This window comes from Cetorhinus maximus, chromosome 3 (genome assembly GCF_964194155.1).
Source record: "Cetorhinus maximus chromosome 3, sCetMax3.hap1.1, whole genome shotgun sequence".
Taxonomy (NCBI): Eukaryota; Metazoa; Chordata; class Chondrichthyes; order Lamniformes; family Cetorhinidae; genus Cetorhinus; species Cetorhinus maximus.
Genome location: NC_135881.1, coordinates 183,956,730 through 183,982,179, shown reverse-complemented (window position 1 = coordinate 183,982,179; position 25,450 = coordinate 183,956,730). Strand labels below are relative to the sequence as shown.

At 41.3% G+C, this 25,450-nt stretch overlaps 1 protein-coding gene across 2 annotated transcripts in view; it reads right to left on the bottom strand.

The window, feature by feature from the left end:
- The window catches only part of pik3r4 (phosphoinositide-3-kinase, regulatory subunit 4), a 167,351-nt gene that overhangs the window by 67,708 nt on the left and 74,193 nt on the right, over positions 1-25,450 (bottom strand). Inside the window, exon 19 of one of the 2 annotated variants that reach the window (XR_013576242.1) lies at positions 23,786-25,115. Coding sequence is in view for 1 of the 2 variants with exons in the window: in XM_078539372.1 (XP_078395498.1) it covers positions 24,945-25,115 (171 nt within the window). In the remaining variant the exon portion in view is untranslated. Of the gene's footprint in view, positions 1-23,353; positions 25,116-25,450 lie in introns of those variants that run through there. The other variant, XM_078539372.1, reaches the window with a different exon arrangement.

Below are 25,450 nucleotides of genomic sequence, written 5' to 3'. Positions count from 1 at the left end.
AATTCGCCAGAGTGTGGCAGGAAGGGACAGGGTGTACTAACTTAATAGTGCACCAGATAAGGTCAGAAATTGCAATAATGGTTAAAAAAAAAGTTTAAAGCTCTGTATCTGAACATGGGCAGCATTCAAAACAAAATGGGTGAATTGTTAGCACAGACAGAAATAAATATATATGAACCATTAAGGAAGCATATTTGCAAGGTGACCAAGGCTGGGACCTGAATATTGAAGAGTATTTGACATTTTGGAATGATGGGAAGCTAGGAAAAAGTGGAGGGATAGCTCTGTTAATTAAGTATGACATTAGTACAATAGTGAAAGATGAGCTTAGCTTGAAAGAGCAAGATGTAGAGTCAGTTTGGTACAGATAGGAAATAGGAAAGATAAGAGGTTACATGCAGGATTAGCATATAGGCCCCCTAACAGTAGTTACATTGTAGGACAGAATACATAGGAAGAAATAAATGGGCTGTATAAGAAAAGTACTGCAATAATCATGGGTGACTTTAATCTGTATGTAGATTGGGTGAATCAGATCAGCAAAGGTGGCCTGGAAATAAGTTCATAAGAGTGTATTCGAGGCAATTTCTTAAAGCAGTATGTCCTATCGCCAACCAGGGAGCAGGTTATTCTAGATCTGGTCATTTGAAATGAGACAGGATTAATCAATAACCTCATAGTAAAACCGTATCTAAGTGACAGCAATGATAAAATGTCACCTTCAGTTTGAAGATGAGATGTGTGGGTCTAAGACTTATGTTTTACACCTAAATGAAGGTAATTATAAGGGCATGATGGCAGAATTAGCTAAAGTAAACTGGGAAACTAGTTTAAAGGATAAGACAGTAGAGATACTGTGGCAGACTTTTAAGGAGTTATTTAATAACTCTCAGAAAAGATTTATCCCAGGTAGAAAGAAAGACTCTTTGAGAAGGATGCATCATGCATGGCTAAATAAGGAAGTTAAGGATTGTATCAACTTGAAAGAAACACTGTACAATTCTGCAAAGACTAGTCAGAAGATTGAACAGATTTCAAGAACCAGCAAAGAATGACTTAAAAGAAGAGGGAGAAATTAGAGTATGAGAAAAAGCCAGCTAGAAATATAAAAACACTTAGTAAGAGCTTCTACTGGTGTTTAAGAAAGGAAAAGTGTAACTAAAGTGACTGTTCGCCTCTAGAAAGTGAGTCTTGGGAATTAATAATGGAAAACAAGGAAATGGCAGAGGCATTGAACAGATTGTGTGTCTGCCTTCAGCTGTAGATTACTGTGAAAACTTTCCAAAGATACTTGAAAATAGAGGCGAAAGGGAAGGTGGTACTTAAAACAATTACGATCACCAGGGAAAAGGTACTGACAAGTCACCAGCATCTAGGGTCTTAAAATAAGTGGCTGTAGAGATAGTACAGGCATTGGTTATAATTTCCCAAAATCCCTTAGATTCTGGAAGGGTCCTAGTAGATTGGAAAATAGATAATGTAATAACTTTCTTCAAGAGACAGACAGAAAGCTGAAAAATATAATCCAGTTAGCGTAAGATCTGTCATAGTAAATTGCTAGAATCCATTATTAAGGAGATTATAGAAGGATACTTAAAAAATCTTAATGGGATCAGGCAGAGTCAACATGGTTTTGTGAAAGGGAAATCATGTTTAATTTATTAGAGGTCTTTAAGGAAGTAAAAAAGCAAGATGGATAAAGGGGAATCTGTAGATGAGCTGTACTTGGATTTCCAAAAGGCTTTTGATAAGGTGCCAAATCAAAGGATACGATACAAAGTAAGAACTCATGGTGTAGAGAGTCACATATTAGCATGGATAAAGGACTGGTTAGCTAACTGGAAACAGGGAGAGAAGAAACAGAGGGGAGGATAAATGGATATTTTTCAAGTTGGCAAGCTGTAACAAGTGGAATGCCACAGGGATCAGTGCTGGAGCCTCAACTATTTACAATCTCTGTCAATGATTTGGATGAAAGGACAAAATGTATGGTAGCTAAGTTTGCTGATGACATCGATAGGTAGGAAAGTAAGTTGTCAAGAGGAGGCAAAGAAAGAGTATACCAAGGGATATAAATAAAGTGAGTAGGAAAACATTTGGCAGATGGAGTATAGTGTGGGAAAATGTGAACCTGTCCACTTTAGCAGGAAGAATAGAAGAGCAGTATACTATTTAAATGGAGAGAGATTGCAAAACTAAGTGGTACATAAGGATCTGGTTGTCCTGGTGCATGAACCACAAAAAGTTCATATTCAAGTGCAGCAAGTGATTAGGAAAGCAAATGGAACATTGGTGTTTATTGCAGGAGGAATGGAATATAAAATAGGGCAGTTTTACTGCAGCCGCTCAGGGCCTTTGTGAAACTGCATCTGGGGTACTGTATACAGTTCCGGTGTCCTTCTTTGAAAAAAGCTATAATTGCCTTAGAAGCAGTTCGAAGAAGGTTGATTCACCTCATTCCTGGGATGACAGACTTACCTTACAAAGAAAAGTTGAACAGTTTGGGCCTTTACCCATTGGAGTTTAAAAGAATGAGAGGTGATCTTATTGAAACATAGAAGATCCTGAGGGGGCTTGACAGAGTGGATACCGGGAAGCTGCCCCCTCCTTTAGTAGCAAATGCAGCAACAAATATATCCATTGCAGGGGTAATCACTTGGTGAAGTTGGTAGCAGTGAGGAGGAGCGAATGCAGGTGGACTTGAGTCAGAAAGCAGGGTTTGTTAATCAGAACAGTTCCTTCAATTTTCAAGTTCTATTTCAACAAAATATCAGACGAGGAAGGTTCATAATCAAGACTTGGCATCAACTATTATTTAGTTAACAGCACTGTATGTTTAAATAACAGGTCAAAATACATGATTTTTATCTGATCTTTTCTCCCCAAGCATTCAATAAGTTAACCAAAAAGTTATGGGTTTTAAATTTCAGCTGACTTCTTGACAATTTGAGTCTCATTTGATTATTGTTAGCTAGCTTGAGCAAGCAAAGACTTTTTGGGGGCTAGGAGAAGCACTCATTCTCAAAATCTTTTTTTAAAAAAACCCAAAAAGTATCTCTTCCCAAAGCCCCATTCAGCAGTTCCTTTTAGTCCACTGGTCAGACTATTCAATGCATGGTACCAATAGGCAGACACAGCAAAGAGTGCATTCCACCCACAGTTCCTCAGGGTTTTATGTATGGCATATCATAGAACCCCAATTAGCATTACAAGTATGTTCCTGCCTGAAACAGGAGAGGGGTGGTCCCTTTGCCTCTTGACAGGGGTTTTCAGAGAGAGAGAGAAGGTTATAGAGAAATGAGGAGAGAGAAAAAAAACCAAATAGCTATTATTGTGGAATTACTGGAACCTTCCACACACAGGAAAGAGAGGTTTTAGGTCTTGTCCCTTGCAGGCTAGGAGCTATTCAGCTGCACTGGCTCTCTTGGTCAGGAGCCAATTAAAATGCTGTTGTCAGGCAGCTCCCTTGGTCCAGGACTTATTTCCTGCACCATCCTGCCTTTCATGGCAAACTCTGTTCCAGGATTGCAACACTGTATATACCTCTCATCTTGTTCCAGTGAACATGCCCTTCAAACTGTAGCCACTGCAACCCCAATCCACAGCCCAACAGAAAACAAAAAGATATGTTCTTTACAACAGTTCAACATAAATAAAAAGATATGTTCCTTACATGTCTCCACCATTAAAAGAGATGAAACGCCATTTCAAAAATGCATTTCATCACAAGGTATGTGACCCATGGACAACAAAACACAAGACTTACTTTCATTCATCCTTTCTCCCCCTTATGCAATCTTCAGCATTTCTTACCCTTTTAACTTATTTTAGTATTTTACACAGGGGATAATGCGTCTACGATCACATTATCTTTACCGGCAATATGAACAATCTTTATATTGAATGGTTGAAACAATAGACGCCATCTAAACAGTTCCACATTTTGAGTTTTAAACTTTTCAATGAACGCCAGTGGATTATGGTAGTGTAGATTAGTGTTTCTTTGTTATCGTGTTGGACATAGACTTCAAAGTTTTGAAGAGACAACAAGAACGCTAGAGTTTCTTTTTCTACTGTAGAGTACTTCCTCTGATATTGGTTTAGTTTCTTGGGGCAGAATTTTGCCCTCGGTTGGAGGGCAGGCCCCACCGGCTCGGCGGCGGGTGGGCAGCCGAACTCCGCCGCTGAAACGGGGTCCGCCACAATTTTGAGTGGGCGGGCCATTTAAGGCCTGCCCAGTGGCCTGCCCGACAGGAAGCACTATGCGCTATGCGCTTCCTGTGCGGGGAGTGGAAGGATTCTCCATCTGTCAAAGTGTGCTCTTTCGCGCATGCGCGCGAAAGAGTGCACTGCTTCCTGAGAGTAAGTGCTGTCTCAGGGAGATTAATGACAGTCTAAAAAACTTTAAAAATTGAAAAATTAAAAAATTATTAACATGTCCCCCTCATGTGACAATGTCACACGAGATGGGACATGTTAATAAATATCACATAAAATTTATTAAAGTTTTTAAAAACGGACATGAAACCTCATCCCACCAGTAGATGAGGTTTCATGTATTTTCAGAAGCCCGCTGGGGCTCCTGGCCTGCCCGCCAGCTGTAAGGTTGGACGGGCAGAGTCTTTAATTATCTTAATTACTCTGTCAATGGCCTTAATTGGCCATTGACAGGTCGGCGGGCGAACAGCTGATTTCGCTGTCCGCCCGCTTTCCTAAAAATTTAAATGGACCAAGATGACATCGGGGGTTCCTCCCAATGTCATCCCGCGTCATTTTCCCGTCAGCAAGCGGGCCCCACCCCCAAATCGCTGACGGGAAAATTCTGGCCTTGGAAAAGTATCCCACCTGCTTCTCTATCCCTAATTTATCATCTTGTAATAGGACTGCACTTATCTCCAAGTCGCTAACATCAATTGCCATTTTAAAAGGTTTGGTAGAGTCAGGGGCGGCCAACACTGGTTCATTTATTAAGCTTGTCTTCAACTTTTCAAAGGCTACTTGTCATTCTGCTGACCATACCACTTTTGCCTATTTTCTTAACAAATTGGTGAGAAGTACAGCTATTGTGCTGAAGTTAGGTACTAACTTCCTATAAAACCCACACATTCCCAAAAATCTCAGAAGTTCTCATTTAATTTTAGGAATGGGAAATTCTGTTAGAGCATTCAGTTTTGCTTTTCTTGGCAACACTTGCCCTTGTCCTATGATGTGACCTAGGTAAGTTACCCTTGCTTTTGCAAATTCGCTTTTGGCCAGATTTATGACTAAGCCAGCCAACTGCAATTGCTTAAATAGGTCCTCTAATTACTTTACATGTTCTTCCCATATGTTACTATATATTATGACATTGTCTAAATAAACCACACAATTAGGTACCTCAGCTACGACTTGATTCACATGTCTCTGAAATGTAGCTGGAGTGTTTTAAAACCCAAATGGAAAGACTATACATTGGTACAACCCAGTTAGTGTAACAAAGGCGGATATTTCTTTAGCCCTTGATGTTAATAGCACTTGCCAGTGCCCCTTAAAAAGATCAATTTTAGAAAGAAACGAGGCACTGCCAAACCTATCAATGCAATCTTCCAACCAAGGAATTTGGTACGAATCTGTCCTGGTTATTACATTCACTTTCCTGTAGTCTATACAAAATCTAGTGGATCCATCTGGCTTAGGAACCAATACTACTGGTGAACTCCAGCCACTTTGGCTAGGCTCCATCAATTGATTGTCTAGCATATATTGGATCTCTGTTTCTAACTGAGCTTGTTTTTCTGGGCTCAACCAGTGATGATGTTGTTTTATCTTCACCAAGTCTCCTACGTCCACATAATGTTTAGCTAACGTAATACATCCAGGTGTATCCCTACAAATTCCCTTATACTTCCTAAGTAACCTTATTAATCTTTAACAAAAATAAAAATAAAATTATTAATCTTCCCTTGGTCCTTCCTCTAAATATGAAAACACAGTGTCTAACTGTCCCAGTATTGTCATGTCTAGTCGCATTGTAGGAGGTTCAATTTGGGCACTGTCTACTTGTCGCGGAAAAACGGAGTGAACACTCAGAACCCGGAGGTTTGTCTAGGAAGTCTTTATTGAAGTCGTGATATCACGGAGAGCCTAGTCGCATACAATGGAGCGAACCAGTCTCTGCCTACCACCTCTTTACACATATAGATATAGCAAAAGGTTCGTGACAGAAACTTGGGCAATTACAATAGTTTCAAATGGTTTCAAAAGATAGCGATCAGTGTTAATGGTTTAACGATTAGACAGGACAATGTCAATGGTTTAGCAAATAGACAGTGATAATTGGTTACATATCCTGGGCAAGACACACACACAATAGTTTTTTCTCTCTTAGATTTTGCCACCGTATCTGACATCCGGAGCCCCTTAGTCTGGGAAGGTAGCACTGGCCCTTTGATTTGCTAACTTATGTGCTGGCTGCGTGACTGTTTGGGGACAGTCTACAGTAAATTACGTTATACATGTATTTTAAGTTTATTTCTCTCACAAATATAGGTGTATTTTATTTATTTCACAATTGTACGTGTATTTTATTTCATTCACAATTATACGTGTATTTTATTTCATTCACAATTATACGTGTATTTTATTTCATTCCCAATTACACACGTATTTTATTCCTCCACATTACTTCTTCTTCTACCTATCCCTTACTGTCTCTATCATCCTCCACTGCTCCTACCTCCTGGCACACTTGCTCTGTCTTATCTTCTCTGCGATGATATTGCTTCAACATGTTTATGTGACATAACTGTTTCTTCTTCCTACGCTCAAGATTATCCATCAAGTAAGTCACTTAACTAACTATCTTGTAGGGGCCACTGAATGTCTCTTTCAGGGGTTCACCCTGCAAAGGTAATAATACCAATACTTCATCTCCTACTTGGAACGTTCTAGTTGTAGCATGTTTCTCTGCCCATTCTTTCATTTTGGCTTGGGAAATTTTTAAGTGCTCTCGTGCTACATTACATGCTCTTGTGAATTTTTGTAGAAACATGGACATGTAATCCAACATGGAGGAATCATCTTTCTGCTTTAGGAACTTTTCCTTAATCACTTTTAATGGACCTCTTATTTCATGACCATAGATCAATTCAAATGGACTAAATCCAGTAGATTCATTTGGAGAATCTCTGGTAGCAAATCATAAGAAATCTAATCCTTTGTCCCAATCCTTTGGGTATTGATAGCGGTAGGTCTTAATCATGGTTTTGAGAGTCTGATGGTATCTCTCTAAAGCTCCCTGTGCCTGTGGGAGTATCAAACTTTAGTTGTTTGATACTCAAATTGCTGATGATATCCTGGAAAATTTTAGACAAAGTTAGAACCTTGGTCAGATTGTATTTCAATTGGTAGGCCATAACGAGTGAAAAACCGAGTTAACTTTTCCACTACCACCTTAGCTGTGATTGTACTTAATAGAATAGCTTCTGGAAATCAGGTTGTCATATCCATGATTGTAAGGATATACTGACGTCCTGCTTTCATTTTGGGTAATGGTCCTATACAATCTAATAATACCCAACTGAATGGTTCTTCAAAAACTGGTATGGGTATTAAAGGTGCTGGTTTAATTACATGTTGAGGTTTACCTACTACCTGACTTGTATGACATGTTTTACAAAATTGCAGTACATCCTTATGAAGTCTTGGCCAGGTAAAATGCCTGTTTATCAATGCTTGGGTTTTCCGTATTCCTACATGTCCTGCCATAGGGATTTCATGTGCTACTCGCAATATCTCCTTATGATATTTGAAATGATTAAGCAAAGTCTGTATGCTTCAAGGACCAACTGTCCATTCCTCATCCGCAGGTCTGTGAGGGTATCTCCACTTCCCCATCAGAACTCCGCTTTTAAGGTAATAGCACTCCGGAACTCCTTCAGCCTCAACTTCAGTGTGAGCTCACTGTACTAACTTGTTTAACTCTGGATCTGCTTTCTGAGCCTCAATTAATGAAGACATGCCAAACACTTTCTTTAAGGATGAGGATAACTCAAAGGAAGTTTTCTACTCTAACATCTGCTCGTGGTATTACTTTGACCTCTGGTGATGGATTTTGTCTAGCCATTGCTCTGATCACCACACACGATGGAAAAATACCAGGAACCTGTTCTTGTAACTCCTCCGTCTCTTTAGCCTCTCTCGGACTTTCCGTAATTATGGGCGAAGCTATAACCTTCACTCCTGCCAAATCACTCCCCAGGAGTAAATCAACTCCATCCACGGGTAATTTCTTAACCACTCCTACAACCACCGATCCAGACAACAAATCATGTTCCAATTGTACTTTGTACAATGGAACCGAGATATACTCTCCACTTATCCCATTTACCAATGCTCTAGCTTTCATTGAAATCTCTGGAGGGAAAACTAGGTCCTTCTCCAGCAAAAGAGTTTGAGTAGCTCCTTTGTCCCTTAATATATTTATGGGTTTAGCTGCATCATTTGATGAGAGGTTATCTTCCCTTTATACAAAAACTCTTTATATCTCTCATCTACCTTATTCACTTCACCTGCATTCACAGCTGTGTTTACCTCGAGACCCTTATTTGTAGTTGAAACGACAATTTGATCCTTGGAATTTTCTTTCTGAGTTCCCTTTTCGGACTCACTTTTACGAACTGCAGTAAGTCCCATGGGCTTCCCTCGCAACTTCCAGCATTCTGAATGAATGTGTTCCACTTTATTACAATGGAAAGACTTAGGCTTACGAGTTTCACCTCCACCTTCCTTCCTATCTGGGGAAGAGATCTCGAGATATTCCCAGCTAGCCATTCTTTACCCTGGCTACTTGCCTTCCTTTCACTCTCTCACTTTCTATCCTTTTCAAATTTATGGGGGTGATGGAAAGAAGGTCTAGTTTGATGGATCAGCTCATAATTGTCAGCCATTACTGCTGCCTGTCTAGCAATTGCAACCCTTTGGTTTTCAACATGGGTTCTTATTACAGAAGGTAGGGAGTTTTTAAATTCTTCCAAAAGAATAGTCTCTCTGAGAACTTCATAGGTAGTTTCAACTTGTAATGCTCGTATCCACCTGTCAAAACTACTTTGCTTAATCATTTCAAATTCAGTGTAAGTTTGCCCAGGCTGTTACCTTAAATTTCAAAACTTTTGTCTGTATGCTTCAAGGACCAACTCATATGCACTCAAAATAGCCTTTTCATAATCCCTACAAACTTCCTCTGGTAATGAAGCATAAATTTCCTGTGCTCTACCTATCAATTTACTCTGCATGAGCAATGTCCAGTTTTCCTTTGGCCAGTTCATCTGCTTAGCTATCTTCTCAGATGAAATAAAAAAATGCTTCAACATCCCTTTCCTCAAATTTTGGAAGAGATGGAACAATTTTAAACATCTGCCCACTGGGTTCTGATCTGGAAATAAGTCCTGCATCACCTACCGGTGTCTCTTTTTTAATCATCAGTTTTTTAAGCTGGAATTCTCTCTCTTTTTGTCTTTCCTCCTTTTCTAACTTTTCTAATTCTATTTCTAGTTCCCTCTGGAAATGCTCTCTCTCTCTCTTTCCTTTTCTTTCTCTGCCCTTTCTGCCTGTTCCCTTTGGAATGCCCTTTCTGCCAATTCTCTTTCAAATGCTCTCTCTCTCTCTTTCCTTATCTTTTTCTTTCTCGGCCCTTTCTTTTTCTGCTGTGTCTAGTTCCAATTTTTTAAAAATTTCCAACTGAATTTGAGCCCATTCCAATGAACCACCCTTTGGAGAACTCTGTCTCTCAGGTATTCCTTTCAATTTCAAATACTGTGCCATCTCTTTGATTATCTATGCCTTCCTAGCTTTGATAGGCAATCTTACTCTTAATTTACTTGCCAATTTGATTTACCTGGGCTTTTGGGATCCCTTGTAAAATCGTCAGGGAGATTGCTCCCACTTGCAGGAAAGCTTTTTAGCAGTTTCCAGTGCCATCTTATTTTTGACAGTACAAAACTAATGTTTCCTTTTAGCTTTTATTATGTACTAAGTCTACATCCAAATCGTTGTTGTCTTTTGTTCCACTGTTCCCCGAGCCATAACAATTGTGAAAAAGTTTGATCAAACCACCGGATTTCCCCAATTCTACCTAACTGTTTAATTTAGGTTAACAGAATATGAGCATCAGGTTTGTAAACTTAATAAGTAAATAAACTGTCATTAACCAGTGGCAAAAGAAATGTGAACTGCTAATTTCTAACACTATAACTTAAACTCTATACCCTTCTCAAATCCCTAAACACACACACATGCAAGACACACGAGACACACAAAAACATGGATTTTAAGGATGGGATAAAACACTTCAATACCACCAATTCCAGAATACAGGATTCGATGGGTTGATTTTGATTGATGTCTTCCAAATTCCTTTCAGATCTTGTTGATGACACGAAGTGGTCTTCCAGCACTTTTGGTATTTAGTTCACAGGTTGGGCACTTGCCTTTCAATGTCTGTAACAGTGGTTTTCTCTTTTGCCTCTTGACAGGGGTTTTCAGAGAGTGCGAGCAGGTTATAGAGATATGAGGAGAAAAAAAAAACAACTATTATTGTGGAATTACTGGAATCTTCCACATACAGGAGAGAGAGGTTTTAGGTCTTGTTCCTTTCAGGCTAGGAGCTATTCAGCTGCAATACTTTTCACGCAAAACCTGGTCACCTGGTCAGGAGCCAATTAAAATGCTGTTGTCAGGATGGTTCCTTCGTCCAGCACCATCCTGTCTTTCATGGCACACTCTGTTCCAGGACTGCAACATTGTATATACCTCTCATCTTGTTCCAGTGGACATGCCCTTCAAACTGTAGCCACTGCAATCTCAATCCACAGTCCAACAGAAAAAAAAAGATATGTTCCTTACATTACTAAATATATCATTGAAAGGTCTCAATGAATAGGTTTTGGAATGCACTGCTTAATTATTTAGGCAAAGCCAACACCAGACCAAGGAAAACCCCCATTCCTTGATCTGTCCTCCTAATTAGCAATTTTCATGATTATATTAAAGTTTAATCTTCAATGGACCTTCACCATAAAAGCTTAAAAATATTAGTCAAACAATGACAAACACAAACCATCATTTTCTTTCCTCAGAGACAAAACAACAGCTTGCAATTTTATAGCATTGTTAACATAAGAAAATGTCCCAAAGCATTTCACAGGAGCATAAGAGAAAAGCTGACACTGAGCTATAGAAAGAAATATTATGACAGTAATTAAAACCTTAATCGAAGAGCTAAGTTTCAAGGAGGGCCTTAAAGGAAGAGAGACAGGTACAAAAACAGATAGAATTGGGGAGAATTTGAGGGCTGAGAGCCTGAACAGTTGTTATCACTGCTGTCAATGGTAGGGAATCCACAAGAGTCCATAACTGGAAGAAAACAGGGTTCTTAGAGGATTGTAGGGCTGAACGAGGTTACAAGATAAGGAAGATAAACCTTTTCTAAAAGGACTGTCATACATATCATTTCAAAGTTATAGGCAATAAAAAGGTCAGCAGTATACGAATATTCATTAAAATCAAAAAGATTTAATAATGTTTGCATTCTAGAATATTTAGATTTTTAGCACTATAGAGTTTGAAATTACAATACTGATTCTATAATTTAGGTGGTACATTCATTTAACAATGAGGTTGGGAATTATTTGAATTTCTATCTGTACATAGAATAGTGTGGTAATACAGTAGATATGCAAGAAAAAAAACGCAAATTGTCAAGTTAAAGAATTTGAAGAAAGTAGTATCCTTAATTTTTTGGTGGGAAGTTCCCAACAAGTTTTAAGGCCATCAATTATTTTGCCAGTGTCTTTGGTAAGGTCATTAAAAGTATGTAGAAATTCAGGAAACATGATTATTAGACAATAATTAATTTTCTTTGCCAAAATAATATCTGTTGAAGTCTACGGAGTGAGAATTAAAAAATCAAACATTCTTTCTGCCTGTTTTTTTTTGGGTAATTTAAATAAACTCTTACGAAACAGTTGTACATTTATTACCATTTTAAATCTCTATCTAGTAAATGGTTACACATAATTTTAGTATTCAAGATTTTAATTAGATATTTCATATACTGACTATTCTCCCTACCATTTTCTGATTTCTGTAAAGCTGCTCCCATCCGCCATACAAACAGGAACATTTATATGCCGACACACACGCACATACATTACAGCATTACAACATAAGGATGATGCATAAGATCAAACTATTTGTAAAAGTTGAATACCTTGATATTAACCCACCCTTCCCCAATCCCAAGACACATGGGATAGAGTTAGAGTAGTTAAAAATTTTGAAACATGTTCCTAACCTGCTGCCTTTCAAGGTGTTGGGTTTCATGGCCTGTGAGTGCCCTCGTGTGGAGAGCCGGGATATTTTAATATTAAAATCAGGCTCCCACTGTGCCATTGGACACTTGATTTCATACAAGTTTCCCAGTTTGACGTTAATAAACAACTGAACAGTCTAACACAAGTGCAACAAGAAAACAGGCAATGCTGAATCTAGTTCCAAGAAATAAGTAAGGCAAGTAGATAATGTAAGGTTAGAGGAACGTGCAAGAAACAGCGACTATATAATATTTAGTTTCAGTGTAAAAGCTGAAAGGATTGGATACAGTCAAAGGTAAAAGCAATTTTTAAAATTTATCTACGCGATGTAGGTGTCACTGTCTAGGCCAGCATTTATTGCCCATCCCTAATTGGCCTTGAGAAGGTGGTGGTGAGCTGCCTTCTTGAAACACTGCAGTCCCTGTGGTGCAGGTATACCCACAGTGCTGTTAGGAAGGGAGTTCCAGGATTTTGACCCAGCGACAGTGAAGGAATGGCGATATATTTCCAAGTCAGCATGGAGAGTGGCTTGGAGGGGAACTTTCAGGTGGTAGTGTTCCCATGTATCTGATGCCCTCTTCTTTCTAGATGGTAGCAGTCATGGGCTTGGAAGGTGCTGCCTAAGGCACCATGGTGAGTTTCTGCAGTGCATCTTGTAGATGGTACATACTGCTGCCACTGTTCGTCAGTGGCGGACGAAATGAATGTTTGTGGAAGGGATGCCAATCAGCGGGCTGCTTTGTCCTGGATGGCATCAAACTTTTTGAGTGTTGTTGGAGCTGCACTCACCCAGGCAAGTGGAGAGTATCCCATCACACTCCTGACTTGTGCCCTTTAGACGGTGGACAGGATTCGGTGAGTCAGGAGGTGAGTTACTCGCCACAGGATTCCTAACCTCTGACCTGCTTTTGTAGCCACAGTATTTATATGGCGAGTCCAGTTCAGTTTCTGGTCAGTGGTAACCCGCTGGATGTTGATAGTGGGGGGAATTCAGCGATGGTAATGCCACTGAATGTCAAGGTGTGATGGTTAGATTCTCTCTATCGCAAGAGCCAATTTCAGGGAGATAAACATGGAACCAACGTAGGTAAACGGGGAAGTAAAATTAAAGAACAGTGAACAACTGACGGGAAATGCTTGAACAGGGATTGATAAGGGTACAGACTAGATGTAGTCCTAACAAAATTAAAGGTCATTGCATAAAAAGTTAAAATGGGACTTCAAAAGAAGAATTAGGACAAATCTGTGGCTAAACATGAAAGAAAATTTAAGATGCCAAGGTCTTGGAGGCAGTACAGATAAGGCTTACAAGGATGAGGGTCTCCAGTTGTATGGAGATATTGGAGGTATGTTTTGTTTTAATGGGGTTAAGGAGAAACCTAATAAAGGTATTCAACGTTGAGGAGTTTTGATAGAATAAGTAGGGAGAAACAAGAGGGCATAAAAACTGGCAGGTAACATTAAAGGGACATGGGGGATTTTGTAACCATATGAAAAGTAACAGATCAGGAAATGGTACAGTTGATGAGAGATGCAATTAGAGTGCTATGAAATGGTTTTCACAGAAGATTATAGCAATGGAAATGAAAGTGTACAAGAGAAAGAAATGATAAATAATAACTAGATAAGGAAGTAACATTGTGACATGTCCCTAAGACATGAAAGATATCATAAACTGTGTAAAACAAACTTTTTTTTCCCCTTATTTAAAAATGGACTTTGCTAAACCAAAAGAAAGCTGCTACAGGTTGCATGACTCAAGATTGGCCAGTTTCTGGAAGTTTCCAACAGCAGTTACAAGGGCAAAAGAGTTCCACTCTCATCTTTGTGGAATCTCTCAGCTCATTGTAAGAATCGATTAAAATCCATGTAACCAGAGAACTATAACAAAGAGAGGGACATCAAAACTCATTATACCTGCAGAGGCACTAACAGCCACCATCTCACACCTGGCACTGTCAAGGTCCATTCCAAAAAGAAACGGTGGAATGGAAATGGATGTAATTTGCATTTTTATAAGCTTACCCTTTAGCGGAGTCCGAGACAATAGCTATCCGAACAGGGTCATTAATATGGCTAATGACTGGGACATTGTAAGCTATAAAACAAAAGCCAGGTCCAGACACCAGATAAACATCCCTTTATGAAATCATTGTGGAGGAAGGAAGTCAAATGACTCAAGTGACCATTTTGAAATCTCTATATTCAGTTGAGAACTCAGAAATACACATTCTGCTGATTACCTCCAACCAGCAAGACCAACAGCAGGACTCCAGGTTGATCAAGCAATCTGCAACAAGTCTCAACCCCTTGAAGCCCATTTATCTGGGAGCCTCTGACCATCACCTGCCAAGCAGACCAAGTCTATGTACAACAATCTCATCTTGTTGCATTGCCATCCACGTTAATGAGATTTTGCACTGCTGTCTTCTACCAGGAACCCACTGAACTGGGGCTTCTCCTCTGGACTTTGACTCTCCGGACTCTGGAAATCCGGATATCCATTTCTGTGGTTCTTTTACTGTTAAGTTATTCATAATTGTAAAATTACTCTTTTCTATCCCGATTACTGTATATTTGTGTTTGCGTGTGACGTTGCAATCATCCATCCGTGTTTGAACTGTGAATAAACTAACCTTATGGTTTAATCATAAAGAGAGTTTGTTGTGAGCCTCTTTAAAAAAATTGGACTTCACAAACTAAGGGTTTGGGGGAACACGCTACAGTCTATTTTTAAAAACACCTCTGCTTATGGACAGATGGCGAGAGGATAAAGGAGTTCAGTTTCATCCCTCTCCCCTGTCTGTAACAATTGATAAAACTGTTTGATTTCTGGCACGCAGTAAATTACTGAAGATAGCCAGAGAAAAAATAAATAGCAGATGTCCTAATTAGTCTTCCAAACATCTTTGCATTTGAAATTCTGCCTGTGGGTCAGATGGTTACGAATGTAAAACCTTTGTTCAAAGAGGGAGAAAGTGATAAGCCATCTAACAGAGATCACTCAGGTAAGCTTCTAGAAGCAATAATACTGAATAAAATTGATACCTAAAAAGACACAAGTTAATTCTGGATTATTGAAGAAGGTTTGCTGATAAAATTAACCACACATTTTTTAATTAAAATATGGCAGCATCGAAGGTAATTGTTTGAAGGAGCAAAAACAGATAGTGGTGTCTCCCAGAAGGCAGTGTTGGAACTTTTTATTTTTCTCAACGTATGTTAGTGATCTGGATTTGAGCATGGAGGGCACAGTGTCAAAATCTGCAGACAGAACACGAATAGGGAGCACGGTTAATGGTGAAGAGGATTGCTAAGTGATGCCAGGGGAATGTGGACAGGTTAGTGGATTGACTTCATTGGTGTCAAAATGAAATATGAGACCTTACATTTCGACAGAGAACATATGTCGTAAATTTTAAAAAACTTTAAAAAATGATTAGAGGATTTGTGAAACTTAAAAAATTTCCAGTACTTGTTTTTCTTTCAGGATTTCCAGTATCTGCAGAAATTGCTGTTGTAGTGGTGTTTAATTCACTGCTACTTCTCTTCTCAGTACACCTATCTGGAAGCAGTTCTGATCTTCTCTCCAACAGAATTTCTCGTTGTCTCTTTTACTTTGTTCACCTTCATTTCTTTCTTTTCACCTATTGTTTGATTGTGTATCTACCAAAACTCGCTTGACAGGCACATCTCTTTCTTCAGCTTTTATCCCAAGTGGATTCAAGCTGAAATTCCACATTTCATGTTTTGGATCCACCCATGATTACAGACATTGGAAAGATATTCAGCATTCCCAGAACCACTGCTCTCACAACTTTCCAGGATACGTATTCTTAACTGCACTCTTCAGCACTGACTCACTGGCCCAGATTTTCATCTCAGGCTTGGGGAATATGAGTTGGGCCTATTCTTGACTTTCAAAACCTGAGCCGCCACCAAACCCTATTCCTGCCATGTTATTGCCTCTGAAAGATGTGGGCATGGAAGGGTCAGGGGGTGGAGGCAGACTGGTTAGAAGGCTCACCTCATTTCACGGGGGCAGCAACCCAGCTCGCAACATTATTCTTATGCCCCCTAAACCACATCCCTCACTCACAGCCACACACTCTCATACCACCATGCCTATTCATACTCCACATGCCCCTCTCCAAGCACCCAGTGTATCTTCCATAGACACTCATGCACAATCGACTATGGGGAGACCTCAGGAGCCATTCTTTTAAATGGACGTTAAAAAAATAAACTTTTAATAATCTTGTAGAGTTGCTATTCAAACACTTCATACTGGAAAAAAACCCTTCAAAGCCATTCAAAAATGTAAATCCCCTCAAGTTGTCAATCTGTTGTAAAAACAAAAACATTCATTCTCTTACTACAAAGACAGAAAATCCTTTAATAGCCTGTGAACACAGCCCCTTGTAGGTGGTTCTGTAACTTTGGAACTCCACCAAGCATTCATGATATCTCCAGCTATCAAAACAAATCCTTGCAAATGTAAAAAATGGATTTTGAAAAACAGGTGACTTCTTTTCCTAAGCTACAGGTGGTGTATTTTCCATTTCAAAGGAGATTGCTTGTCAATCAATCGAGTGAAGCAGATAGTTAAATTTTTTCAAACTTTCGACAGCAGGGCAATTTTTTTCAAACTTAAAAGAATTCTGAACATTTAAATCAGTTCAAAACATGGCAGGAAGGTTTTCTAGCACTTTTTTTTTTACAGTTTTGAATGCATCACACCCCATTGAATTAATTATCAATTAACATGCTGAGCTTGTATTTCATAAGCTTATCTGTGCACTCACTTTTTCAGCCACAACTGTCTCCCCCACCCCCGCAACTCCTCCACCCCCAGAATACAGCTTATCAATTTCAGATTTCTCATTCCACCTGGAACCCCTCCATCTGGCTTTTCACTCTCTCTAGATCTTTTCACTGGGAACTGAAAGTGTGCCATGCAGCACTCTGTTCTCTCAGGTTCAACACTAACTTTGTAATTAAACCTGCTAACAAGTGTGATGCTGTTGTCTGGCAAACTGATATCTACTTTACAAAGGCTGAACCCCAATTATCTGAAAAAACCTCTCCTACCTACTCACAGGCTACCAGAGACATCGAACCTCTAGCCATCATTTCTCAGATTGTCCCTGAACACATAAGCGCTGAAAATCTTCCCTCCACAGCCTCCAAAGCTCAGTACCCCAAACCCATTTCTACCTCCTACCCAAGACCCATAAACAGGGCTGCCCTGGTAGACCATTGTTTCAGCCTGTTCTTGTACCCCTTAACTGACTTCTTCCTACCTTAACTATTTTTCCTCCCCTCATCTGTGACTCTTCTGCTGCGTCTGCCATTTCAACAGTTCCAGGCCCTAAGCATCTCCTTTTCACCATAGATGTTTAGTATCACTATCCCTTGAACAGAGGTCCAACCAGTTCCCATCCACCAGCACCCTCCTTTGCCTTGCTGAACTTGCTGTTACGTTCAACAACTCGTAGACAGGAAAGACCTGTTTCCACTAGCTGAGGGGTCAATTACCAGGGGCATAGATTTAAGGTAATTGGTAGATGGATTAGAGGGGGCATGAGGAAAAACTTTTTCACCCAGAGGGTGGTGGGCATCTTGAATTCACTGCCTAATTTGGGGGTTAAGCCTGAAATGCTCAACCCATTTAAAAAGGTACCTGGATTTGCACCTGGAGTGCTGTAACTTGCAAGACAATGGGCCAGTTGCTGGAAAGTGGAATTAAAAATGAGCCACTAGTTTCTTTTTTTTTGGTCGGTGCAGAAATGATGGGCTGAATGGCCTCTTTCTGCACCCCAACTTTTCTATGGACTCCGCTTGCTTCCTTCAAATAAACATGTTTCTAGGAACCCACATAGGTCCTAACTACACTTGCTTTTTGTAGGTTACTTGGAAGATTCTTTGTTCTGGTTTGATGATAGTCCCCTCCTTCACATTTAGTTACAGTACGTTGATGGCTGAATCAGTTCCGCTTCTATACTCTTCGAATGAAGATCAGTGGAAGCTCGAGGAACCACACCTAATTTTCAATTAGACACTTTATAGCATCCCAGGTGCAACAGAGTTCAATAATTTCAAATCATAACCTCCACTCCCAGGCAGCAGCTGCTGATTCTGTGGTTGTAATTTACAGTTCCTCTAAACCTATCTTTTGTTTCTTTTCTAGTTCTATTACCACCCATTTTTATTATGCACTACCTCCCTTTTGGTCATTTAATCAACCTTGCCTTCTACCCCATCACCAACTTTCCCTTTTGTGCTTTTCTTACTTGTCCCACCACTTTTTCAATCTTTGTACTTGCTTAAAACCTATTAGAAATATAACTTTTTCCACTTCTGACAATAGGTCATCGATCTGAAACATTTGGCGCAATTTCCTGTGCCAGCTGGTGACGGGCATGTTCGGCAGCATGAGCAGACAGTATGGCAAGAAGGCCAAAAATCATTTTCATGACGTCGTGAAACCAGTTTGTAATCGTCCGCTCTGCCCATCAATGGCTGGCTGCGTTTCCTGCCATCGGGAACCTCATTGTAATACGTCTGCATATTATAAGGTCCACCCGACGAACTCATCCTCCCACGTCGGCAGGAAAACACACTCGTGCAGAACACGTCTTGACACGTGTGACATGCAGATGTTTGGACTTACCGCCAGGGCCTTGCTCACATCCGAGGAGCAGAAGATGCTGTAGCCCGACAGCATCGGGACCATGTAGAAATGTCCATGGCATACTGGGTGGATTCTCATGGACATGGCTTTGCTGTGAAGCAGCTCAAAGAAGGTGTAAAGTCACTGTTGAGCATCTGCTCAGAACGGATGATGGTCAATAGGGTGGAGGGGAGAGGGTAATAGGGCAGAAGACGGCAACTGGAGAAGTAGGTGTAAGGGAAGGAGTGTGGGGGTTGGAGGAGGCAGAGGGAGTGCAGGTGTGGGAGGGCATGGCAGGGAGGTGAGTGAAAGGAGTGCCGGTGTTTGGGGAGGGTCGGGGGGGGGGAGCAGGGAAGGAGTGTGGGGATGGGGAGGAGGAGTGCAGGGATGGGAGGGGAAAAGGAGTGCAGGTGGGAGAAGATGAAGTAAAGCTGGAGGAAGTAAGGGTGTCTGAAGGAGTCAGGAAGGGGGAAGGAGTAATACTGGAGAAAGAACTAAGGGTTTTTCTTCATTTGTTCATGGGATGTGGGCTTCGCTGGCTAGGCCAGCACTTATTGCCCATACCTAATTGCCCTTGAACTGAGTGCTTGCTAGGCCATTTCAGAGGGCATTTAAGAGTCAACCACATTTCTGTGGGTCTGGAGTCACATTTAGGCCAGAGCAGGTAAGGACAGCAGATTTCTTTCCTTAAAGGACATTAGTGAACCAGATGGATTTTTACAACAATCAGCAATGGTTTTTTTTATGGTTACCATTAGACTTTTAATTCCAGGTTTTTATTGAATTCAAATTCCACCACATGCCATGGTGAGATTTGAACCCTGCTCCCCAGAGCATTATCCTAGGTCTCTGGATTGCCAGTACCAGTGACAATACCACTACACCACTGAAAGAGTCCAAAGAGAGGAAGGAGTAAGGGCGGTGGAAGTAGCAAGGGCGTCTGCAGGAGTCAGGGGAAGGACTAAAGGAGGAGGAGGGGGGACAGTCTGGGCAGGGAAAAAGCCCCAGGGCAAGGGGGGGGCGGGAGAGAGGAGTCGTCCCAACAGTGCGGGGGGTGGGGGGAGGAGGATTCCCCAAAAGGGGTGAATGGGGGGGGGGGAAAGAGAGTCATCCCAAAAGGAGGTGGGGGGGGGGGTGGGGGGGAGAGTAAAAGGAGTCCCAAAAGGGTGGGGGGGGGGGGGTGGAGAGAGGAGAAGGGGAAGGAGTCCCAAAAGAGGGGTGGGGAGGTGGAGAAGTGGAAGGAGTCCCATAAAAAGGGGGAGGGGGGTGCAAAGGAGTCCCAAAGTGGGGAAGGAGTCCGGAGTGAGGGGAAATGTCCAGGTCAATGTGCAAGGAGGGCTCTGATGAGTCCATGACTGCCTCCTGGGCAGTGAACAGAGGGTGGGCATGTTACGAGGGAATGGTGAGAATGATCAAGGGCATAGTAAGGCAGTAGGGTAAGGGTGCGACAGCATCAGTAGAAAGGACAGCGCGGGTGGTTGGTGGGGACTCAGAGGCAGACACGGGCTCTGGGGGTGGGAAGATGGAGGAAGGGGAGGTTAATGTGGATGGAGGTGGGATTTTGGGGACACCTGGACATCCCTGAAAGAAAAGGGTTATGGCTGGTAGGTTATGGAGGGGAGGTGAAAGGTAATGCCAAGGGGGGTCGACAGTGATGAGGAAAGGAAATGGGTGACCTGAAGACAAATGTTAGATATACCATGCTTACCAAATTGAAGGTGAAATGAGAGTTGTGGTGGGTGAGACCAGGTGCTACATGGGAGTGAGATCAATGGGTGGGCAAAGATGCAGTTCAACTGAGATGGTCAACTGAAAGCAAACCCACAGGCTGTGTTAAAAATGCTCAGGACATTGAGATGAGTGCAAAGCGGGAAGGATCCACATGCGTGGCAGAGTGTTTGTACGAGGCTCGAAAAGGCCCTGCCCCACACACTTCACCCTCCAGAATCAATCACGCATGGGCTGGCTGTGTGCAACTGAACTGCTAGTGAAGTGGGAAGGGGAGGCAATGCAGGGGGATGACTCACAAAGCCTCTCCATGAAGCTGAAAGACACCATTACACATTATTCAGGGAAAGTTAATACATTTCCAGATTGTAGTGACAAAATGTGTTCACCTATGCAACCGTGATCATAATTTCTTAACTTTTGAACACCTTATACTTCTAGTTGCTGTCCTGACATCCACAGCAGTGGTGGAGATAGCCTGTGCAATGGTTTGCCCTGTTACCTCCGTTGCCTTCGGCGTTGGTCCTCTAGAGAGCCGAGGCCTTGGGGGCCCCGGCTTGCTTTCGCTGTCTTCCTGTGGGCCAGCTGCTCCCTCTGCTGTGACAGAGGATGAGGTTGAGAAGGGTCACAGGCAAAGGGGACTCAGAGGGAGTGGGCAGCCTCAGATTCCTGAGTGGATGATCCAGGGGTGCCCAGCTGCCGCTCCTCTTCCCTTTGGGTGCCCGAGAGTCCATGCCTGACTCTTGAGGGAAAAGAGCACCTGGGAGGGTTGGGGGGGGGGGGGGGGGGGATGTCGAGGTGCCCTATTTCCCCCTCACGTCGCCACTGCAGGAAATCACCCATGGCTACCACGATGGAGTAAAGTACAGGTCTGTGCGCATCTCCGCATTCTGCTGGACCAGGGACTCCATGGCTTCCACCATCCTCCCCATGGTAACCTTCATATGCACGCTGGCACCGCTTCATCAGAGAAGGTAGACGCACTCCGCTGACTCGCATCACACTCTGTTGAGGTCTTCCAAAAGCTCTGTGTATGTTCCCCCACCTTCTGCTGACTTTCCAGGATAAGTTGGAAGGCCAAATCCCAAGGCTCGTCATCTGCGTCAAACCTCAGATGTCTGCTCCCCAGCAGTCGTCAGTGCTGGGGAGCTCAGCTGAACCTGCCCCTTCTGCTGCGGACACGTGTCCATGCAGCGACCACCAGATTGTGAACCCGAGCCTGCTCTAGATCTAAATCCCACCGAGGTGTGTCTCTGCACTGGTGGGTGGTGTGGGTAAGCATTGTGATGGGTCTTCCAGGCTGCTTATTTCCAGCTTATCAATGGAGTAGGTGGTGGGAGGTGAGAACGTAGATGGAGTTGAAGGACTGGCTGGCTGAGGGTATTGGTCGCTTGGCAGAGTTCCCTGTGAACCAAAGTAGAGATAATTAGTGTATGGCAGCACAGTCAAAAGCAGGAGAGAACACACTCACATTTGCATTGAGGGGGGGATAATGTGGTGCAGGATCCTCACGAGGGTGTTTGTCGCCGACCTCACCGTTGCCACAGGCACGGTTCACGTCCTCACCAGTCAGTGGGATGGTACATTCCTCAGAATGAGTGAGGGGCCTAATGTGGGCCTGGTCTGGGATCTCTCTCTGCTGTTGAGAGTCAACTTCTCCTGCATGAAAACAGTGAGAGCAGGACCCATGGCACTGCATGAAATGTTTGTGTGGTGAGCAGAGGCATAGTCAGGATGAGGGCGTGAGCTCCAAATGACATGACCTTGAAGGAGATATAAGATTGAGAGTTAGTGGTGATGTCCCTTGAGGTGTGAGATCCTTGTGGGTGTGTGATAGGTTTGAGGGTGAGAGAGTTGAGAGTGATGAGAAGACTAACTTACCCTGGCAGAGTGGATGAGACCATTCATCCTGTTGTGGCACTAGGTGGCTGTCCTCTTTTGCAGTGCATTGGCGTTGACCACCGTTGTCACTGCCTCCAATGTTGGATTGGTGATGTTGCTGCCCCTCTTGCGACCAAAGCGTGGGTACAGGACATCACTGCGGGCCTCCACTGCATCCAAAAAGTCCTCCAGGGACGCATCATTAAACTGGGGGGAGGCTGCAGACTTCTTGCCTTCCGGGGCCATGTCTTCTGCGCTGGAAGCACTGTGAGGTGTTCGTGTGGCTGCGCTTTAAATATGGCACCCAGTGTGATGAAATGGCAGGCAAATGAGAGCCCATCTGCCATCGAAATGGCACGTTGCCCAGGAATGCATGAATAATGAGGCAGGATTGGGATGATAGTGCAAAAACCCGCCATTGCGGCCAGCAAGAAAAACGTTCTATTTCCCGCCCGCGACCACACTTGGTGCGGATCTGGGACGATTCCACCCATTAACTCTTTTTCTCTCCAAACTTTCAGCATTTTGCTTTTACTTGAGCAAGACTTAGGGGTTCAATTACACAATCTTAAGTGCAGAAAAGATTACTGACATTAAGAGTTGAAAATCTTTCAACTTTAGGTTACTGTCAGCCTTCAATGGAATATCTATTTAATTAATCTATTTAATCATAGAGATATAAAATGAAATATCCTTGTAATAAATCAGACCAGCCAAGAAACAATGTTAACCTTAAATTTTAATTATTTATTCACATTTCTGTATTTCCTTTGCAAGGCAAAGAATAATTTTATACGTCATGCCAGCAAGCTGACCTAAATGCATCACATTTGCATTTTCTTCAGTTAAAGTTCCAAAAACGAATAATAATAAGCTGAAATAATAATCATGAAAAAAAAAGGCATTTCCAGTACAAAAAACATTCCCATATCTTTACTAAAAAGGAATATGCTAGCAAATGTAAATGTAAGTTGAAGTTCAAGTCCAATAATCTAACTGGCTCACTAAACTGTCCTCTGAAAGAGGCTGCTACATCTCTGCAGCTTCCAGCACAGGTTAAATATTAACAGAAATTTCTCATTGATGATTCCATGCAGACCTACAACTTTTCGCATTTGAAAGAAGTGTCAATATCTTCAGTCTTTCTCAAGACTACAAAAACACAACATAATTGTGATTACAGTGATTATTTGGCATCAGGTGATTCAGAAGACCAAACCAAAACCAGTTATCTTCTTATGGGATAAACTAAAAGCATTTACAAAAAGATCAATGACTTTAAAAATACACTAGTAAACTGCATCTTAGGGCAAGGTCTTTTTTCAAAGGCTTTTTTTCTTCAGATTCAATTAAACTTATATTTAATTCTCTGAACTAACCAATATGCATTATTAAACAATCAACTCTTTAACTAAGTATTCATCTAAAGATTACCACCACAGGTCTCAAGTTTAACTGATTTAAATACTGCACATCTCCATAGAGAAGGCTTGTATTTTCCCATTTGATGCTCAACAATCTGGAGTGACAGGGGGTAAGGAATTCCCCTTGCAGTGCATTTACTCAGTGTCATTGTGGTTAAAGTCCATTCGTAAAAGCTGACTCAGTTTCATTCCATTAGCTTCCCCAACTCCCAAGTATTTGTTAATGTTCTGTGGAGACTAAAAAAGATTTTGGAAGCACCAATTTACATTTAATGATTCCAACCGTTCTTGCTGCATGGACATATTCCTACATCATCACATGGGCAAATGCAAGAATTCATTGCAGGAATTTTTAAAGGTTAAAACATTAAGTGAAAACCCATAGACAGGCCCTAAAAAAAACTATTTACTGATATAATTTACTCCAATTTATATTATCCTTTAAATTCTAAACCACTTTGGAATAATTCACAAGGGAATTATTTAGGCTATTGAGATTGCGAATTACTTTAACAGCATTATTCCTATAATGTTTTTGTATTAATTAAGTTCACAGACCCAGAATGAATGCAGAGTGAAGAAAATACATCGCTGGTTTATAATCTGCAATCAGTCATACCTCTCCTTAGATACTGAATCCACAAAGACACTCTCAGGTTAACATTTGTGCAAACTCATTTTCTTCAATTGCAATGTTAATAGGGTATTAAAGTTTAATCATCCGAAAATGTGAAGACATTGTTTACCACGAAAAATAAAAGGTGTTTTTTTTTTGCAGTGACTTTTAAAAAATAAATCAGTATATAATCCTCTCCGATCTGTAATCAAGTACATTACTGTAGTAGAGGATAAAACAATGTACTTCAATTAGTTTTCATAATCTAACTACTACTTCCATACTTTGACAATCCCATCTCGTGAAGCAGTTACAATAAATCCCTGGGTGGTTTGGAAAGCAGCAAGATCTGTGATAATGTCATGGTGCCCAACTGGGAGAGATTCTGGACCTCTTCGGGGTACATCCTCTGATGATCCAGCTTTTTGCTTGTTGTGAATTTCCTTTCAAAACATAAATAGTAGTTTTCATTAAACTGAAAAATGTGAAGATTAAATTTTAAAATAGTCATTCAGAAACATGAATTCTATAAAAGGGCAGCCTTAGCCAACTTTTCTTCAACGTTTTTCAAATGTTTTTACTTAGCTATTGCGCAATACATAGCTACAAAGGGTCATGAAGTAATATGGCAGACTAAACAGACAAACTAAAAACACAAGTGCCAAGTCAGTTGCAGTATTATTTAAATGTTTTATCACACAGCTATTCATGCGATATCCAGCATTATTTTTTAAAAACATTTACACACCTCTTGAAAGGGAATTGGGCATAAACCTGT